General features: G+C 33.2%; 1 protein-coding gene across 1 annotated transcript; it reads right to left on the bottom strand.

Moving 5' to 3' along the window:
- Positions 1–899: 899 nt before the first annotated feature.
- Positions 900–1,841, bottom strand: LOC123658059. The gene has a single exon (XM_045593542.1). The coding sequence runs from the start codon at positions 1,839–1,841 to the stop codon at positions 900–902; it is 942 nt and encodes a 313-aa protein (XP_045449498.1).
- Positions 1,842–23,435: the final 21,594 nt, after the last annotated feature.

The following is a 23,435-nucleotide window of genomic DNA, read 5'->3' as shown; positions in this document are numbered from 1 at the left end:
ATAATATAGAGCAGCCTGACTGGGGCCATACCTCGACCTTACAGAAGACTAGAGCTAAATAATACTGTTTTTAACCAGCATTGTGTTCCTGTTGGTGAGTAAGGTGACCAGAGCTCCTTGATTGGGGATAGGATCAGCAACGCGCTTGCAATACTTCTGGTGTTGCAGGCGTCTATAAGCTACGGTAATCGCTTACCATCAAGTGAGCCGTACGCTTGTTTGCCGACCTAGTTATAGATTTAAAAAAATTGGTTGTCTCTAAAGTTGGTTTACGGACGGTTATTTAACGTGACAACGTCATAACAAAACATCTCCTCGGACGTATAGGCCAATCGAGTGATAGTATATCTATTACTGAGCGTAACGGGACAATGAGCAAAACGCAATGAGTCATCCTTTTTCGTGCATGCCGCCGGTGTTCATTGATTTATTAGACGTTGTCATGGCAAGAAAAATAACATGTTTACGACCATTGTACTATTTCGATGCTAGTGAAATCAAAGAATTAAAAATCTTAGTAAAATTATTAATTGAACCACAAAACTAGAAAAACTGCAAGTTTATTTATGTCGATATAAACTGTTGTAGTATCAAATGCTTAACATAAATGATCGTACTTAAGACATAATATGACGTATCAATTACAGTCAATCAGTGTACTATTATTGTTTACTACTGTTTGCGATGGATTCAGCAAAACAAAATAAAGTAATAATAAAGACAACTTTATTGCGTAGTAAGTAGACATTAAATTTAAAAATGAGTAACGTGCGTCGAGTCTCGCGTACAAAGATCGACTCGCGGGGGCCCGGAGGGGGAAGAAGGACACGGTGGGGCGCGGTGAAAGCGGGCCCCCGTTGAAAGACGTTTTCAAACTATTCTTCTCTCGTTTTCTCTAGTTAGGCATTCGGAGATGTTGGAAGAAGGCATATTTTATTGAATGCTCTCCTCATGGTTCCTTTTGCTGTGAAGATATCTGCTACTCTGTTTATGCCATCTGGACCAGGGTACAATCGAGTAATGCGCCCAAGGCGCCATCGTAGAGGAGGTAATTGGTCTTCTTTCAGGACAACCATGTCGCCGATTTGAAGGTCACGCTGCCGAGTTCGCCATTTCGTTCGTTGCTGGAGCTCAGCGATGAACTCCCTGCGCCAACGCTCCCAAAAGTGTTGTCTCAGCTGCTCAATAAACTCATATCTGTTAGGCCTTTTAGTGGTGACAGGCAGTGACGGTACCGACATCAGAGGTCGCCCAATCAAAAAGTGTCCTGGAGTCCATGGATATAGATCAGTGGGATCTGACGAAAGAGGAGATAGCGGGCGGGAATTAAGGATTGCTTCTATTTGGGTAAAAAGCGTCGCCAGTTCCTCAAACGTCAGAGAAGCATTGCTTGCTACACGTTTTAAATGGCTCTTTGCTGACTTAATACCAGCCTCCCAGATTCCTCCGAAATGAGGTGCGTATGCGGGACTGAATACAAATTTAATCTTTTCAGCGCTTGCGTAATCGGACACGGACTGACGGCTGGCTTTAATAACCCTACCTAATTCATTCTTTGCACCCACAAAATTAGTACCATTATCGCAGTAAATTACTTGAGGTCTGCCCCGACGAGACACAAACCTGCGCAGGCAAAGAAGAAAAGCATCGCTAGACATTGAGCTCACCGTCGCTAAGTGCAGAGCCTTTGTTTGAAGACAAACAAACAGTGCAAGGAAACATTTGGTTATATTACTGCCACGACCCTTTCTGCTAGCAATTAAAAAGGGCCCAGCGAAATCAATTCCGCAAGTATCAAAAGCGAAGCTTGAGGATACTATTACAGACGGTAAAGTACCCATTATAGGTTTTATCACTTGACCACGCATACGCGCACAAACAATGCACTTTCTCGTTCTTTATCCGAAGATTGCAGGTTCGAGTCCTGTCACGGTCGCCACTTTGTTTGCGATGGATTCAGCAAAACAAAATAAAGTAATAAATAAAGACAACTTTATTGCGTAATAAGTAGACATTAATTTTAAAAGTGAGTAACGTGCGTCGAGTCTCGCGTACAAAGTTCGACTCGCGGAGGCCAGGAGGGGGGAAGAAGGACACGGTGGGGCGCGGTGAAGGCGGCGGCGGCGCAGGCCGGTCGCCGTGACGTCATCGCGCTTGCTTGTGCGCGTACAACTACGGAACTTACCGTACAGCTCGTCGAAAGGGAATAGTCATATTTTGATAACGTTATGAAATTTATGATAGTACTAGCTGACTCGGCAAACGTTGTCTGGCCGCTAAAAGCTATTTAAAAATAGGGGTTGGTAGAAGTGTGAAAATTTAGGGTTGTATGTATTTTCGAACGCCAAATCATAATAAAATAAAAAATAATTTATCTAAAAATTAAAAAAAATATATTTAGTGGTGGACTACCCTTAACATTTAGGGGGATGAAAAATAGATTTTGATCGATTCTCAGACCTACCCAATATGCACACAAAATTTCATGAGAATCGGTCAAGTGGTTTCGGAGGAGTTTAACTACAAACACCGCGACACGAGAATTTTATATATTAGATTTCTCTATAGAAAATAGTTACAAATCAAATAAATTTTAACAAGGCGATATAAGTTATCGTTGAAATTTGAAGAATCTGAGTACGAAACGAACAACATTTTATATTAATCGGTTTAACCTATCAATAAGATTTAATAAAATGCAGATATTTCGCAGTTAACTTAGCTAATAACATTATTTGATAAAAAGTAAAATATCTTGGAAAATAACACCATATTTGACCCGTCTAAGTTGGTACAAGTTGAAAACATTTTCCTGTAAAACTATTAATTTGTAGATCTTTATTTATTTTACTGTCGTTAATTTTCAAGTGCAAATGCGTATATTCAAAGAGATTATATTTCAATAATTATATTTAAATTTTCAATATTGATATCAATATGATGCCTATTACAGGAGTGTTAGTATAAATTGACGATACCTCATATTTAACTAAAGTTTACAAAAAAAACTTCCATGCCTACCTAAAAGGTGTACAAAAAAACGTTAACGAGATTGCCTCGTCCAACACACCTAGCCTATAAATATTTATACCGTAACAGGAAGAGGAAACAAAATTATTGAAATATTTGAAAATTTATTTGTCGAGACAATAACTTTTATGAATACGATGTATCATATTTGTTTTATTTATACGGAAATTAAATGATTTTCCGATAAAACACACATTTTATCCATAAATAAATATTTTCCGTATTTCTCATACATTTATAGGTGTAATATACATACACAAAGAAACAAAATTACCAATGTCTCTTCCAACCTCGTCTACCAACGATCCGTTAATGTGGCATCTGTTGATGCGTTGCTGTGCATAAAGACTCTTCCTATACTCGATATATGCATATCTCATACATAAATAATATGTAGATAAAAAATGAATCAATATTGGCCATTTCTTTTGCCTATAACGATATGATAATTCGATTGGCCATTGTGTACCACTGGGGTCGGTTTCGCTCGGTCTCGCGGGAAATATAAATTTTCAAAGGTAAACGCGCAGAAGGTATTGGCCCTGAATCTTTTTATGGCGCGATAGTATGAAAAACATTTATCAGTTGATTGCGGAAATATTCAATAACAATGATTTCATCACGTAACCAAGTAAATTCCTTGAACGTAACGAATATACAATTATATACTAATGTTTATAAAACAAAATAAAAACAGCTAAAGCTCATATTTAAACTAAAACTGTCTTAAGATACTTAAAATACTTATTTTAATAAATGATAAATAATTATAAATTATTACAACATACATAAATATTATAAAATATTCACGTTTTAGATAATAGAGCTAGCAGTTACTATAAACATTTATACATATATAATTATTACCTTGTTAGCCTCTTACTGCTGAAACTCCTACTCCTACTTGATGAAATGCTGGAACTTATTCCAGCATGCTGCTTCATTGCGGTTTCACTTTACAACGGCTAATGACCGCTATCAGGTGTTTATGATAAAAACAGCAAGCAGTACTTACAGGAATAGCTTCACATATTGTCCAAGGCACAGTGAAAAGACCAACAATGGTCAAAAACAAATATTTATCACAAGCGTAAATCAAACCCGCAATTGCCGGTGATTAAGCAACTGCTAGTACGATTTAAATCAGTGGACTGGTATATTCTTAATATAGAAAATCTCTGATCACTTTTCTGACACCATATTTAATGCTGAAACATAAAGGATAACAAAATGTAACTGTTACTAAAAAAAATATGTTTACTACTACTATTTAAATTTAATATACTTACCGATAGGTACGTACTGTAACTTATGGATTAATGATAGAAACCTGTATACTTATCTGATCCTTAAATAAATCAATAAATATTCTGATAAATGATATTAAATCAGTTTTAATGCTGAGCTTTGTGGCTGGTCGTTAAATTCATTAATCATTTACATATGATTTCACTCAGGTCCTGCCAATAAATTCGACGGATCATTATATCATAACAACCGCTTAAAGCCACTTTATTTTATACATTCCAAATTACGAATTTTTTGTATAGAAATATATCAGTAACCTATAATAATTAAATCATATATTATTTATTGAGGACTAATAAATAGTGTTGTAAATAAATGAAATATTAATATTAGCAGATAATTAAATATACATAAATATACAATGACAATGCAATAAAACGTTAATCTATCATCATCATCATCATTCCAGCCTATTGTAGTCCACTGCTGGACAAAGGCCTCCACTAGTTCGCGCCAAAAATGCATGAACTCATGTGTGTTGCCCATAGTCACCACGTTGAGCAGGCGGGTTGGTGACCGCAGAGCTGGTTTTCTCGCACCGCAGACGCTGCTGCCCGTCTTCGACCTGTGTGTTTCTAAGCCAGCGGTTAGATGGTTATCCCGCCATCGGTCGGCTTCTTAAGTTCCAAGGTGGTAGGTTCCAAAGTGGTTAATCTATATTTTAACATAATATTTCCTGAGAGTTAAATCCTGACTGACAAGCTTCCACTATGGAAAGTGGTTTTACATGAAATTTCGTAAGTAGAATCTCTTTGAAAATATAAATTTATTTTTGTATAAAATATATGATTTACAATATAATACATCTAATGCAGACATATTTTTCTAAAGTACATTATGATCAGTAGATCAGATTATTTGTACCGTTAGGTCCATTAAAATTAAATGGTAGACTTTAAAATAAAAAAAAATGTTTATTAAAAAAACATATGATTTGGAATTCCGTCTAGAACACAGGACATGCGAGAGACAACGATTTTTTTAACTATGCCACGAAAAAAAGATAAAGGTCATATGTACAACTAATATTATTGTGAGAAATTGTGATATTCATCCGATGATTGTGTGATATAAAAGAGAAAATCATTTAGATATTGATTTATAAAATGTAACATTGCACTCTCACTCAGCTCCCTTTTGATCAAAATAAGATACTTTCTTTACGCAAAATCAGACATAATCTAATATTCTAGACAAAGACCGATAGACGAGTCGTTTATCGAATAATTAAATTACTTAAATGTGAAAGGGTCTTATAAGTCCTTTTACATACTTAAATACATAAATAATCCGGTCGGCTTCCTAACCTTTTTTGTTGCAATGTGAGTAAGCGGTTCGCATGTCAGAGGCCACGGAGTATATGTTCTGTTTTTTAACTTCTATTAGGCAGTAAGTAATCTTATGGTCCTTTAGCTTAACTGCAAACACGCTTGGATAATGAAGATCCTTTCCCTTGCGATCCACCCATCACTTTTTGGAATGAAACGTTTTTGCTAAAGAGGGATTAGTCTACCCTCCTCGGGCTCGATTTTCCTGAGATGCTTTATCATTGGGGCTTTCGACTAACATGAGGTTAACTTGTAATCTTAGCTTTATTTGCTCGTTGTAGCATCTTAATACCTCCAAGCTCTGTAATGAAGAGGTTTTTGTGTCGACCTTTTTTGATTATCCCTTTCTTTATTTCAATTATGAGTACGCGTGTTCAAAATATTGTACAATAATTAAGTTTCAATCAACTAAATAATAATTTTATTACTTACGCTGATTACTAACGTAACATAAAGATTTTACTTCTCTATGACTACATAATAAAAATAGCAAGTGCTATTAATAAAACGTAGTAAATATATACATATATATATATATCTTTAAATCATAAAACCGACAAAACCGTTTGGATTAATTATTAAGATTCATATGAAACTTGCACCTCATTATATTCGCTCATGAATAAACGCTAGCCTTTACGAATTCTGAATACTTGGAAGTACAAAGAGAAGCGTAGAGAGCTTTACATGCAAAGAACTATCCTAAGCCTTTGAAAAGTTCAAGCTAATAATACGGGGCACGTACTAGTTTCTCATCAAATAGACCGTTCCTTACATAAAAAATATGGAATACTGTGAAAAACGTCGAGTCAATTTGAGAGCATTTGTCTGGTGGCCTTTATTTGCCGGCCGAGTGGGCACGGACCCCTGGCCACGGTAAATCAGCTTACATTTTTTTCAAAGGTTTTCTGTGTTTGGCGGTCCGCGCATCACTGGAACATTTACGGAGTGAAAAATCATTTTGAACTCATTTGCCGATAGGTTATTTATTTTACTGTGTAATTAATGTTCTTTTTTTTTATAAATTTGAATGTGAATTTATTTTATTACATTAACTTTACGAAATTTCTAACGTCGTTAACTTTGGTATGTCGATAACTTTTACAATTTACGTTATCAAATTTAACCTGATACCTAATGGTTTAATGGTTGAATACAATTATTGAAGAAGTAAGTAAAGTAGTAAGTAAAAAAAGAATTAATTTCTAAGAACCCAAATGTGAAGTTATTATGGAATCGAATGCATTTATTGAACAAGTATTCGATTAGTCATGGCTGACTGAGCGGGCTAATCACGTTAATGCTTATAATAGTGAATATTAGATAGCATTGCGTTGCAGGAGGAATCTAGTGGCTAAATTAGATCGAATGGTACCTATGATCAGGTTTTAGGATAATATGATAAATAATAATTTATGTATAAAGGCACAAAATCTAAGATCACGTCGTTTTCATTATGTGAAAATCGATAACCGTCCATCGTAAATAGCATTTCAGCTAACCCTTAATTTTTGTGACATTTGTTTGTATCAGAAAAGCTTACAAGTTTAAACGCTTCAGCAGTTCAACATTACAGTATCCACAAAGTAAAGAGACACAAGACACTCTCTTTGAGTTGTTCAAGTACAATCCCGTTGATAAGTATACTTTTTTTGTCGTTATCGAGATCGATTTCGAAACGATTATGGCTGTAAAAAAAATTACCGCTGAAACTCTTCACATCACCTTTGAAACAAATACCATCACAAAATATTATAGATCTATCATGATTAAATTTTAATGCCAGATCGTTCATGAAAAGCTATCCTAAATTGCGAGAAACTATTCAAAATTGTATTAGAGCTCATAATTTAAGCAAAATAGGTATCTCCAAAAGAATTGTCAACTTGTATAACTTTCCCTAAAAATGCACTTCCAATTTCTTACGTCTATTTAAGATTTATATTACTAAGGAATACTTAGGGAATAAATTATAATTGAACAATACTAAGTTTTATTTTTGACGCGTTTAAATATTAACGTAAATATAAAGCGTTTTTATTAATTTTTAATCCTAATAAAAAATAATAGTAATACGTATTCGTATACGTATAATCTAAAAATAGTTATTACCTCTTTATTATTATTTATTATAATATAAAACTAACTACGTCGTGGTGGCACAACAGCTACAGCACTGGCTGTTGCGCAGGCGGTTACGGGCTCGATACCTGCACGTGACAAACATTTGTATTGGCCATGCAGATGTTTGCCGTGGTCTGAGTGTTTGTGCTGTCCTAGTGGGTCTCCCCACTGTGCCTCGGAGAGCACGTTAAGATGTCGGTCCCGGTTGTTATCATGTACACCTGATAGCGATCGTTACTCATAGTAGAATATATCCGCCAACCCGCATCGGAGCAGCGTGGTGGATTAAGCTCTGATCCTTCTCCTATATGCGAAAAGAGGCCTATGCAGTGGGATATTTCAGCCTAAAGCGTTAGCTTTTACTTACTACTGTATATCTTTTTTCTAGAAATGATAAATAAATAAAAAATAATAGCTGTGCCGTGCCTCCTGTATGATAAGTGATAAAAGTCGATTTAAACCTTATTTGTAATATGACCATGGTCATTAACAGATTTTTTTTTTTTATTTGTCTAACTTAAGTTTTTCGCTGTCTACTAAAGATGCGGAAATAATTTTTGCACAAAATAACGATATTTGAAAATATCGATATTTGTACAGTTTCACAGTCTTCAGTACCTTTTTGTCAGTAATCAATCACTCTAAGTGTTCAACACTATTTTTCGTGGTTTGTGATTTAAATACGATTTTATTTAATTTTAAATTCATTTTAATTAACTAACTAATTGCTAACGTAATTAAAGTTATATCCCTTTGAACCTAAAACTTTCGTAAGCTGACTAAAACTGTCGTGATATTCAAGTAATTTATCTGATTTAATAAAACACTTTTTTCGGATTTTATCGCGGTTTATTGTTAACTTTTAATTCCCGACGTTTCATCATCGTCTTTCAACATCGTCGCTATACTAAGTCCGCAATCTGTGAACACAGTCTAGACACAGCTAGCCATTATATTAGATTCGATAAACCACAGATCCTCGCAAAAGAACACCGATTCCAACCAAGGATGATCCGTGAGGCTATTGAAATTAAAAAACATCCAAATTTCAATAGAGAAGATGGCTGGCAATTACCACCTGCTTGGGACCCCATTATTAATATAATTAAATCAAAAACCAAGCATAATTCACCACAGATTAAAGACTCAATTAGCACATTCTGCGTAGATAGGACTATATAAGATATTGATGTATGTCGGGTAGTTTCGAATAACTTTGTAACGTTGGGACGTCTAACACCTCAGTCCTCCCGTGACCATGGTTGCTGTAAAGTATCCGAAACGTCGGGAATCAAAAGTTAACAATAAACCGCGATAAAATCCGAAAAAAGTGTTTTATTAAATGAGTAAAATTCGCATAAACATTAGAAAACAATAATTTATCTGAATTTTACCAGTTTTTTTTTTTTTTTTTTTTTATTGATTGGTGACAAAAAATAATAATCGTAACTGTACGTAACCGTATGTATTTATCTTTTGTTTGAGAAACATTGTGCTGGGATCATCATTCTACAGATTACATAAAACAAGTTAAAGATGTAAAGTAATTAAACTGTACATCATAGGATCATTTATCACATAATTTTAGCACTTAATAAATTTGAAAAATGTACAAATCTAAAGTTTTCCTTGTAAATAATATTTAAATTACATTATTACTAAAAAACTTAAGTACCTATACATTGAAGGAGACCGATTTTCTCTACAAAACTTGAAGACTACTGCTTCTACTTTCCAGTTGAAAAACTCAACTTAATCTTTTTGTTCCTCAGTTATAATGACTCAAGGTTGAGCGTTGTAGCGCATCTCGTTGGATCACTAAAGTTTGACCGGACTAGCTTTGAGACTTAAATATCACAAATTCAAATTCAATATTACAGGGACGTGGGATTTGTCCACCCTAGAGCGAAATAAATATCTAAAAATGTATTTTTAATTAGGGCGTCAAGGTATTACTCCGACGAACGAATGACGTATTTAGAATAAAAATACAAGACACAGTTTTACTAATTATATATTATTACAAAAAAAGATGAAATACAATTAATACACAGTAAGGTAGTCTTACAAAAATTCTGTTTCGAAAAATAATTGCACAATATTAAATCTAATTAATAATAAGTATTTAACCGATAGTTTGCAATGAGATTTTAAAGTCTTAAAATAATAATATAATTTAGAAAAGAAATTCCTGCAATACCTAACATATTTCAAATTAGTTCACTACAGACAATTCACTATAAGTTTGTAATGTCTTTAAATTAATATATTTGAAAATAGAAATTTTACAATACCGGATATGCTCTGGATATCACCTGCAGTGAACGAAAAAAAAAAAAAATTCACAGTATTAGCGCTATTGGAATTTAAGTTATATTTATTTTTTATAAATAAGCGTTTAAAAATAAATTTTGAACAAAAAAAAACATGAAACTTACCACAGTACAGGCATATGGGTTTAAATGAGGGTAATCACTCCCTTGTTATCGGTACGGAACATGTTTAATAATCTTAAAATAGCGGATAAGAAGAATATATTTTGCAGTGGTATGGCACCCTCATTTATTGAGACGCCATTATTAAGATAAATTTAAAAATATATGGGCTCACGCCCGACCGAACATAAATTCGGAACAGAGAACTTAAATGTGATCACATCTCGAGTGGATTACAGAAAATGAATGACATTATGACTTATCTTTTAAGGTTTGACAGATCAAAGATTGCGCGTGCGACAGGACACATGAGGATCTTTGTTGCCAGACTTAATTAATTTTAAATAAAAAATAAGTTTTTTTTTTAAATTAATGACCATGAATGCAAGGCTCAGGACTTCTCCTAAAGAAACTAAAAAACAAAAAAGTCCTGTAACACAAAAAAATGTTACACAGTAAAATAATGATTTTCGACTTTTATAACTTGTCACAGTAGGATATAATTTCGCAGATATAATTTTCGTCTGTTACAATATTATTTAATCTTCCAAAGTTTGACGTGATCAATTGTTAAAACTGTATATGGTTATTCTAAAGGCAACGAATACACAGACCAATTACAATGTAATGATTCAAAAATCATGATCACGAAAAAATGTCCGTTCTAAGTTCGACTATCAGTCTTCGAACGTCCCATATGTAAGCACGAGATGTGTATAAACGTTGATTTTATAAACGATTCACGTCACGTCGCAGGAGTCTATTGTAGTTTTCAATCCTCAGAAACTAGAATATTTGTCACGTACTGCAACTTTCGGAACGCGACATCGTTTCGACACCAATTTTGTTTATTTTTAAATATTTTTGAAATCGATTACACAATGAATTTTCATACGATTTTCATCGATAGGTAGAATGATTCATGAGGAAAAGTTTAGGTGTACCTATGTGTAAATTGTGAAAAAATATGTGTTTTAACTGAGGTAGGGCACAGCAGGAATTTCCTGCTCAAAATATGGAGCAGCCCGACTGGGGTAGTACCTCGACTTTACAGAAGATCACAGCAAAATAATACTGTTTTCAAGCAGTATTGTGTTCCTGTTGGTGAGTAAGGTGACCAGAGCTCCTGGGGGGATTGGGGATTGGGTCGGTAACGCGCTTGCGATGCTTCTGGTGTTGCAGGCGTCTATAAGCTATGGTAATCGCTTACCATCAGGTGAGACGTACGCTTGTTTGGCGATCTAGTGACATAAAAAAAAATTAAGTCAGTGAGATATGACGATAGTTTCTAAGAAAGGCAGAACAAATAAAGCCACCTAGGAACCTTCATTAATAACGCTTCCTGAAACATTTAAGATATAACAAAACAAATGTATGATGGAATAACTAATCAATTCCTTTTTCATAGTTCTACAACGATGGTCACGTCTAACTTTTAAGGATAACTCACTACACTCATTTTAACTTGTGAAAAAATATTCAGGTACAATGTATAGTAGTCGAACAATTAAAATCGAATCGAATTTGAAAACTAAACTATTTAGACCAATACAGTATTAATGCTTATCAATCAAATTACTTTTGGTTATCTTAAGCATTTAATGTACATTACGATACTCCTTTATATCGTGTAATTTAAAATAATATTGTGAAAATATGGCATAATGAAAAAATGCATACGAAAACATCATTCAATCGCGGGTGGGACATCGAAAACGGGGCTCGCTTGATTGCTCTCCCACACTGAACATCTCGCTGTAGCTGAGATCATTATAATATACTATACAGGCAAAGCCAGACCGAACTACTAGTTCATCTTAATGAATTTAAAAAATTAAAGATACGTTTAATTTTTGGTTCAAATAGATACGCCAATTTCTAGCTGGATTACTGCATTTACTGTCAGCAGTGTTTCACGTTTGCACACCACAAGTATCCTAAAACTTCTAACACCTTTAGCTCAAAATAATGATCTCGTTTAATTTAGAATTCCATAGATTTATATCATTGGTATATACGTAATACCCACGTAACTTCCGATCCCTAGAATATTCAAGGTACAAAGCTAGTCTGTGTGTCATTTTGGATTTTCAGATAGCTTCATAAGTTCATACCAAATTTCAGCATAATTTGTGTTATGGCGTAAAAATTGAGCTACAATTATTCATTCATACAAATTTAAGTTTCTAAAAAGAGTAAAATTATATACTTATTAATTACTGTATTTTATATTATAATAGAGAATGATTTTATCGATTTTGTAAATTTTTAAGTGTTTTCTTATACATTATTAGGTTTTAATGGAATTAAAAATTTAGAAATCAGCCAAGAGAATTGTAGGTAATATTTCATAAAATGTATCGATTTTAAACTGCACACGTTTCACAATTCGCAATACAGGACAACCTCTGCCGGACAAACTAATACTATCTCAGAATATATAACATATATTTTAATTAAATGTTATTGCAGATACTACACGAAAAAGTTTTTCAATCTTCGTATCCAGCGAGGCGATCAATCGTAAAACTAAATGACCAAGTAGGTACGTGCAATATGATCTACGAGGCTCTCAATCACAATCCATCAAGCGAAGTCGGTTTTCGACTAAGTCTAGGTTCAATGAAATTCTACAAAAAGCTCTATTGAGTAGCGAAATTTTACATTACTCCGTGACAATAGAGAAATCCGGATGAAAAAATAAGACGTCAGACTACCCTACTCCAGACAAAGGGTCTTTCCATAAAGCCACTTAAGGTGACACTTTTCTCCGATTAAAGTTATCGTTGCCTGCCAAACTGAATACAAAATGCAAGTCCTTCCTTTGTACTCGTTACTTCTAAAATCTCTGCATGCTTTATCAACACGACGCTTTCAACGCAACGATATTATACAGCGGAATTATTCATATACTAACTGCATCACTTTAGTAAATAAAAAATAAAGGCACGTCATGACGATATAACTAGTCACATTTACCAACAAAATAAACAATACTATAGTTTATATAATATACGTTATATATGTATTTCTCAAATTTAATTAGTTTTATTTCGCGTAACAATTTTAATGTGAACACGGTATAAAACAAGAAGCTACAGTGAAATCGAATCAATTGAACGTAGAAAAACTCGTAACTCGTTAGAGTATTCGTTTGTATTAAATCTAAGTTAAGACAAACGACCCTTAAAGTTAATTATTATTGAACGGGGACGTCGTAAAATCTTCTTTGTGTACAAAAATGTAACCTACAAAAACGAATACGAATGTTTTCCATTGAGAGTTTCTCGCTTTTAAAACATTTAGTAAATTCGCATCGGGCTTTTAAAGGTGACCGATATTTTTTTCATTTATGACTAGCTTTAGCTTTTTTTCGTGAAAAGTATATTTGCGTATACCGAACATGTGTGATCACGCCTATATGATAAGTGAATCTACCATAAATATGTACGCATTCATTCGATATTTCTTCATCGTTTGTCAAATAGACGAGAACAATAAATGTTTATTGTCCACGAATTACTCAAGTGAGAAACGGTGTAAAAAGAAAAGAATGGGGCGTACGGAAGGGACCACGACAAAGGCGATCCTTCTTGGGACCACCAGCCGTGACGGCGCTTACATTAAGGTTATCGTCATCCGCCAAACTGAATACAAAGACTCGCCTGAGAAGAACCCAGTGATTCATACAACCAACAGTCTATTATAAACAATGTTGAATACTCTATTAAAATAAATATTAAGTTAAACGCTTATTTTGAATATTTAATTTTAGTGTGTTGTTTTTGTGTCAGTATTACAGACCTAATTTTAATTGCATTATATGTTAATGAACTACATTTTAGTATTCTAATATTTAAACAAAAGAGCAAATTTGGAACTCTTAGTAACTTTTACTCGAGTTTCAAAATTGGCGACTAAAAGGTTCTGCGTAACATTTTCAACATTTAATTTAATGTAAAATGAACCTAAGAATTTTAAATATACCTTATTTTGCAATTTCACAAAAGAAACTCCCGCGGGGCCCGTTTTTGTTTTGATATAAATTTGAAATTCATACTAAAACAGAACTTCATTCGAGCCAAGTTCTTTTGATATGATTTTTGAATTTGTTATTCGTTTTTTGTGTATACATATATGTTAATAGGCTTATAAATAATTTTTCTCTTGAAATTTATTCAATGTATGTTAAACAAAAAATATTAGATACCACCTACCCAGTAATTTTTTATACTAAAATAAAGTATTGACGCTAGCTTAAAACTACGTTCAAAAGTTTTTTATACATTCCGGATTTTCTTTTCCTATGTGGTGTATATATTTCTCAACTAATACACCATAGACCTAGAAATATTCATAGGATAATCTTCGAAATACTTTTTTTGTACCAAAAAAATGAATGGTTTCATTACACCCTAATAAATTACAATAAAGTACACATTTTGACTTTCTTTCCATTTCTCAAAGATAATGTTTTGGAATAAAAAGTAACTAATGTCCTATCTTAACGATGAACCCATATAATGCTGATTTCATTCAGTAGTTTTGGCGTGATGGCGGACTAAGTTACAGACAGAGAGACAAAAACGACAAATTCTAGTTTTTTGGAGTTAGTATCAATTATAGAACGCCTTCTAAACAATCAAATATATTTATTAAAATGTCGCTATATACAGTATTGGAGTTATCTTAAAATATTGACGCCGCGTTGGCACAACGGCCACAGCACTGGTTTGTGGCTGTTGCGCTGGCGATTGCAGGTTCGATCCCCGCACATGACAAACATTTGTATTGGCCATAGAGGTGTTTGTCGTGGTCTGGATGTTTGTGCAGTTCTTATGGGTCTCCCCACCGTGCCTCGGAGAGCACGTTAAGTCATCGGTCCCGGTTGTTATCATGTACACCTGATAGCGATCGTTACTCATAGTAGAGAATATATCCGCAAACCCGCATTGGAGCAGCGTGTGGCGACATCTATCGCGCGAAATACGAACGACTACAAACTACGTAATTAGAGAAAACTGACGTATGCTACATCGCGCTATCAGAGTTTTCAAAGTAATTAAGTATATATACAAGATCCCGACAACAACCGTTGGGGCCGGTAGCCCGCCAGACACAACACCCGTCTGGTCGGAGGATCCTCCCTTTTCCTCACGCTCCTAAACTGGTGACCCCGAGCATGAACGTCAGCGCAGCCTTCGCAAGCTACGTCATCATGACGTCATCATCACTTGACCCCGAGCATGAACATCAGCGCAACCTTCATCGTCATCATCACTTCCTCAAGCTTTCGAGCAGCAAGAAGCATCCAGTATCTACGGCTTCAGCCAGCCAGCATTTACGGCTACTACGGGTATCCTGACCACCAGCATGCGGCGAACGCGCATTCCTGGTCATCGCCCACAGCCTTCTCAGCGACTTTGGCACAGCACACTGCACTTCGGCCGGTCAGCAAGCAGAGACGCACTTCTCTCCTGGTCGACGCAGCAGCCAGCCACTACGCAGCACTGCACCACTCCGACTCACTGGAGCATATGCAGCATCACCGCAGACAGTTCCGACTCACCGTGAACTATGCGGCATCTGGTTCCGACTCACTGGAACACTCTACTGGCCCGGCAAGCATCACAAGATGAATGGACGACTTTAACCTGCTATCGACCTCCGGTCTCGGAGGGGAGCGATGTGGCGACATCTATCGCGCGAAATACGAACGACTACAAACTACGTAATTAGAGAAAACTGACGTATGCTACATCGCGCTATCAGAGTTTTCAAAGTAATTAAGTATATATACAAGATCCCGACAACAACCGTTGGGGCCGGTAGCCCGCCAGACACAACACCCGTCTGGTCGGAGGATCCTCCCTTTTCCTCACGCTCCTAAAAGCGTGTTGGATTAAGCTCTGATCTTTCTGCTACATGGGGAAAGAGGCCCAGTAGTGGGATATTACAGGCTGAACGGTAACGTAATAGTTATAGATAAATTATTGTTATAAGGCAATTAAAAAACTTTTATTACTTTTATGAAAATAAAAAAAAAAAAAACTTTTCCATTTTTATTAATGAAATCGCGTCGTATTTAACAAATCCTTATCAAAGTGAAACATACGAGACACAGACCTTTGCTTGGAAAGTGTTATCAGAAGACCGGCTTACATTCTAATCTCCATTATCTAGCGCCTGCTACCATTTCACATGTTGTTTTCTTCAAAACCGTTATTTGAGTGAGATTAAATTAAATTTCAAGGAATTCAGAATTATTTCACGGTAAATATTTGTTCGTTTAAAAGTAACGATGCTTAGGAAGTATTACACAATTCAAATTGCTGTTACGGTTATAAGGTTAACATTTATGAAAGTAAAGTATTCATTCATCCTTAAAACCTAAATTTTCATCTGTTTCACACAACATCTTACAATCGTTCCACAGTTTTGTGTAATATCAATAACATATTTAAACAAATTTAATAGCTCTAAATTTTATCTTATACTTACTTAAGATATAAACACGCCTAATGTTTATCTTCAAAGTTGTAAATTAAAAAATAAAGTACCTGGGTGACCGAGTTTAGCTCGGTATTTGTAGTAAATCGTGTTTCTTGGAAATCATTATTTATAAAATATGAATAATATTTTTTTACCGACAATGATAAAAAATATAAATATATACAAAAAATCAAAAATAAAAAAAATTATTAAAAAATAATAATGATAAAATATGAATAATATTTTTCAATTTTACATACATTATTAAATAAATAATAACGATTGCAATTAGAAAAAAAAGAAAAAATAATAATCGACCGAGGATTTGAACCTTGGTCTTTTCGATCGCGATCGGTCGTTGTTGGCGGATATATTGTCTACTGTGAGTAACGATTGTTATTAGGTGACTATGATATTAACTGCAATCGACTGCTTCACTTGGTCTTCAAGGAACTGTGTGGAGACCCAGAAGGGCAGACAACCAGACCGGAAAAATATTGTAAATAAAAATATGTATTTCGAGCGGGAATCAAACCCGCAATCGCCGGTGTGTGAGCGCGCACAAGATGCACGCACCATACCCTTTACATTAAAAACATTATCTTTCCTAATACTTAAAAAATAGCAAGTTTCAAAAAAAAACATCCAATCAAAAAAAATAACCAAGTGTATTCTATTTTGCTTCATTTAAATTCATATAATAATCTCACTGAACTCGATAATAAATAAAGTTTTCTCAAAGTTGTGATAAAGTTAGAAGACACCATATTGAGAAACATTTTCGTTAGTTGTTTCGTAATTTTAATCGTCCTTAAAGTATTTTGTTTCAATTTTTTTTTAATTTTGCTGTATTTTTTTATAATTGATTATCATGATATATGTATTTTACAAATAGGTAGGTCTAGAGGCGTAGCTTATTCATCATGTAAATAGTATTCGCTTATACAAAGCTATCTTATCTCTTATAGTTAACAAACGTTGAATTCGACGATTTACTCTACCTGTATACTGACTGGGAACTTTACTATTTGTTTAATACTGAAATATTATAAATACAAAAAAACGAAAAAATGAATTAAACCCTTGTTTAGAAATGAATGTTTTCATTTTATCATCATTATATTTATTTTATTTTATTTATTCTTAATGTACACCGAAATACAGACACATATAAAGAAAGATACAATACAAGATGTACAAAGGCGATCTTATCGCTAAATAGCGATTTCTTTCAGATAACCTTTGGGTACTAGACACGATACAGTAGCAGCGGTTAGAAGGGAGGAAAAATCAATAATAAATAGATAAAAACTACGATATGATAGACTTACATAATTATTAAAGAAAAAAAATCATAAATAAGTTAATATTTTAGTATATAATATATAATATACATATATACACACATATATACATACACATATAAAAATATATACATATATACACACACACATAAAATTATATTTTAATTTAACTAATAATAACAGATACACAGATACAGATACAGATACTAATAATAACAGAAATATATTTCAAAAAAAAAACTTCAATAAAACATGAAACAAACATCCTTAAAATAAAAATATTACGGAAAAGCTTCTTCTTAATCTAACACACATTCTTGTTACACTATAAATTATCAGTAAATACTCTAGTCATTTTTCTGTGTTAAGCACATATTCACAAAGCCGTACAGCTATAAATTTTAATATTGCTAGAACAATGCAATATAATAGAGGTAAAATGTTATATTTCACGTCGTAGTACGTTACTGAGTTAAGTGTCTATTTGATAATGCGCTTCCTCTTTGAGATATCGTCGAGTCTTTGTCGCTCGTGACATCATATTATTAGTTACAATAGACAATATACGGAATTGTAAAATGGCGCAGCTATGCAGCTTATAGAGGTTTGAATTTGAATGAGGGATAAACTTCTAATATTATTAAGTTTTTCAACGGTTTTTATCTTTAAGATTCGATACGCGGTTATAAATCGTGCTTGGTTGGTTGAGCTAAAAATTAGGCTTTGTATATTTTTAAGCATCAATTCGTTAAATTTTATTTGAGTAAAGTTGTGTAGTAATAGTTGATAAATATTAAAATAATATTTAGTTGAATTCGTATTGTTCCTATCATGACAGTGGTAAATTCATAATAAAGCTTATAACACTAAAGCTGCTGCTGGTTGGTGCAACTTTGATTATTAGTGGTTTATATTAGTTACAACGGTCTCGCGTGGAAAGTTGTAACAAGCAATTAATTAGAATATATAATAATATAACAAAACTATTGCACTTTATGTGCAGAGTGTAGGCATGCAGGTTTTTCAAACTTGGTGAGATGTATGGTTTTAAGTGGAAAAAGCCAAATCTAAAGTTTATTTAAACTAATATACACGTTACATAACATTTGTATTACTTTAAACATCTGTAATTTTACCAATGACCTCTATTTATTGAATTGCTGTAAAATTTTAATCAAAAAAAAAACCGACATAACGACGTTATTTTTCGTTTATTGTGAATAAAATTTAGATGATTGAAATTCCCTGTAATATATTTCTTACTCAACAGCCACTATAATATTATAATTCACTAGCTGCTGCCCGCGAAGTCGTCTGCGTGAACGCTATATAGCACCAAAAATACCTGCGACTATACCTTTTAAAATAACATCCATCTACCCGTTTCTTCTTTACATTTCATATCTACAGAAAAATCTCATAGATGGCGCAGCTTTAAAATTGTCTTGTCTACTTATATTCATTTAATTATGTTTATCGGCTTAGTTACTTATATTGCGTGATTTTTATAGTGTGAAGCTAGCAGCATGCTTATATAGCATGGTTATTAACATAATAACAACAACATTCAAATATGCGTCGTTAGATTACACGTTGTTACAGAATGCGTTGAGGAAATAAAGGTTCTCTGCTCGTACCCGGTGGGTGATAGCATGATAATATGTAGCCTATATGTTGACCCGACTTCTTAATAATATCGTGTCAAATTTGAAGTAAATCCATGCGGTACTTTTTGAGTTTTTTCCGGACATACATACAGACAAACAGACTGACAGAAAAACAGACAAAAATTCTAAAAACTATATTTTTGGCTTCGGTATTGATTGTAGATTACACCCCAAGTATTCTTTTAAAAAAATATTCAATGTACAGTTTTGACTTTCCTACCATTTTATTATATGTATAGATAATATGTTATTTCGTTTGTAAATAGGTACTAAGTATTTGCTCGCCAACGAAAAAAAAAATAGATTCAATTACATCGACCAAGTAATACAACATCGGCAGATGAAAAAATAGTCAACTAAATATGCATTATTAGAGACAATTCAAAAAGTACTAGTCAGATCCCAATCGAAATGGATCCACTCATATATCAAGCTCGGTTTTTTTCTTTTGCGAACAAACGCAATTATTTTTTATTCGATTCAAAGTAAAATTTCAAATGATAATAATTTAAAAGTAATTTAAAAAAAATAAACTATTATTATAATGCACTAAAAAGAGTAAAATAAATTGTTCTTTTTAACTTTTACTATCAACATATAATGTCATTACACAATTAAGGCATATGGTATAATAGCTTAGAGAGAAAATGTATATATCTAATATATAAAATTCTCGTGTCACAGTTTTCGTTGCCATACTCCTCCGAAACGGCTTGACCGATTTTGATGAAATTTTTTGTGCTTATCCGGTATCTATGAGAATTGGCCAACATCTATTTTTCATCCCCCTAAATGTTAGGGGTAGTCCACACCTAATTTTTTTTTTTTTTTAGACAAAATTTTTAATTTCTATTTTTTTATGATACAACATTAAAAAATACATACAACCCTAAATTTTCAACCCTCTACCATCAACCCCTATTTTTAATAGCGTTTAGCGGCAAGACAACGATTGCCGGGTCAGCTAGTATCTATATAAGTATATGTGTTTAAGATTTTCTTATATATATAATATATATAAGAAAATCTTAACCAATCTTTAACCACACCTTAACAAATTTATACTAAAATAATAATGGCAAAACTTCGTTCGAAATTGGCTGACGTTAAAGGCAACATTAACGCCAATCTCAGTGCTTTACCTGTTTTGGACAACTAACCTCTAATCCTTGTTTTACGTAACTTTGAAAGAGTTTTGTCTGCACTTAAAATAATTGAAATTTATAAACTTAAAAAAACAATTCAATAAAAAAAAGAAAATCAGCTGCGCCTAAAGAATTTTTTTTTTATGATATGATCAATAAAATACTTTGAACACTTATGATTGAAGTCGTCAAAAGAAAATGATTCTATAAGCTACGATAATCGTTCCCTAGGCGTCCTAGTCATATATAATAAAAAAATACCGGCAAATTGCGAGTTGGACTCGCGCACCGAAGGTTCCTTACAAACAAAATTATTAAAAATATTTTTATGATATGATGTAACTAAAAATTTATGCTTTTCGCAATTTAACCTTTATCTGTGCTATAGGACATTGCTTCGTACCAAATTTCGAGATTCTGAGTTCACGGGAAGTACCCAGTAAGTTTTGATTCCCTTGCGAGTACCGAAAATTTACAGCATAAACGGCTGTATTGATTGCGTTGACTTAGAATTTGATTTTTTCACAGCTCTAAGGGACAGTAGACTTGAGTATTTGATATAAATTTCAGCTTGATACCTCCACGCGCTCCTGAGAAAAAGGGTCTTGACAGACAGACGGACAAAAAAGTGATCCTATAAGGTTTCCTTTTTTTCCTTTTAAGGTACGGAACCCTAAAAAAGAAGTTCTGAATTTACACATGATCTAAAAGTGACACCTATTTAATTTTATTTTACAGTATCAATTGTATGTATCAATTATATGTCATCAACTGCGTGATTCAAAGCCTATTTAAATAGCTTTCCATATTTTAGATATTTTATTTTAGAGATGTATAAATCCGGAAGTAAACAAACTTAAAACAATTATTGTAAGTCTATCGAAAATAGATAAGTAAGTTTTTATACACAAAACTGATCTTAAACTGAATATACATGACCATTAACTTCAATCTTACCATGAAACACAAATTAAACCTTTTTGATCCTTTTAAAATTGCGATAGTCAAGACGCTTTAACTTTTAAAATCTCTTTCGCTTCGCTTGAGTTAATAGGAAGTGCAATAAATTTTCATAGCCTCGTGAACATAGAATCTCTTATAAGCACGTTAAGGTTGCCGCGGAGTCTTCTTAAAGATAATACGATAAGAGTTCATTCAACTCGATTAATCAACCATTTATTTTTACCAAAAATATAATATAAGGCGTGTATTTTGACTAGCCAGTTAGCGATGTTAGCAGCGACGCTTCTTTCCCAATCCAAATCCAAACCCAAGGTTGGTTGTTGGATTTGATTTCTACTCCAATTACCTATAGGGTAACATGTATTATATAATTGTGTTTGCAAGCAAACGAAGAAAAACCTACTCCAATTATATCGACAAGTAATACAACGTAGGTAGACGAAAAAATAGTCAAGTAAATACGCATTATCAAAGATTACTCCAAAAGTTGTAATGATAAACATCGGCTTTCGATTAAATTAAAAATCATCAAAATCGGTACACCCAGTAAAAAGTTATGCGGATTTTTGAGAGTTTCCCTCGATTTCTCTGGGATCCCATCATCAGATCTTGGTTTCCTTATTACGGTTCCAAACTAGGGATATTTCCTTTTCAACAAAAAAAGATTTATCAAAATCGGTACATAAACGAAAGAGTTATCCCCGAACATACATTAAAAAATATATATATATACGGTCGAATTGAGTAACCTCCTCTTTTTTTTTTGAAGTCGATTAAAAAGACATAAATAGGATAAAGTTAATTATAATCATATTTGATAAAAAAATTGAACGGTTTCATTCTATATTGTTGATACATTTTACTTTGCACCGTTTTAGTAATATATAATTACAGAAAATATAATGTCAAAACGACTTTATAGAATTTAAAATCTATTTTTCGTGCTAGTCTTGTTTATGAAAGGTCATGTTCGATAGCGTATCGTTTTATCGTTTAATACATTTTCATTAGTTTCATTTATTTACACATGTAATGAATTTTTAGTACTCGTCTAGAATATATTGCTTTCTCCTATTTACCCCTCGTTCAACCTGTATGCGATTCGTTTTATAGTTCTATATGAGTATCAAAAAATCTACTTTATTTGCTTTAACATCGAAAATGATGATGGGGCTAGAACTTTTAAGAGCTTTGGGAAAAAAACATTTGAAGAGATTTTTAAATATCGCCAATATATTTTGAATAGTTTTGAAAATTTCAGTTACTTTTAACGTCAAAACAAAAAAAAAACGTTTTGTTTATTACTTTAAATTACAACAACCAATCTCTGATAGCATCTCCCATTATCATCTGTAAAAGCGCGAAACTTTTCACTTATAGCATTCATACAAATATTTTAAGTCTATATTTGTATTTAAACGAAACAAAACCTTAACCTTAAACCAATAATTAAACTATTAATTTCCATTGACGAGTGATACAATGTACTTACATTGTATCACTCGTCAAAAAAATAATCAACTGAATATACAGGATAACTCAGAAGTTTCCGGTCAAATCTAGATCAAATTTTAGTAAGAATACACGACAAACACCAGATTTCAATTAAAAAAAGAATAATCAAAATCGGTACATCTAG

This window comes from Melitaea cinxia, chromosome 11, assembly GCF_905220565.1.
Source record: "Melitaea cinxia chromosome 11, ilMelCinx1.1, whole genome shotgun sequence".
In the NCBI taxonomy this organism is placed as follows: Eukaryota; Metazoa; Arthropoda; class Insecta; order Lepidoptera; family Nymphalidae; genus Melitaea; species Melitaea cinxia.
Note: the sequence above shows the minus strand (reverse complement) of the source record. Positions and strands in the feature narration are given on the sequence as shown.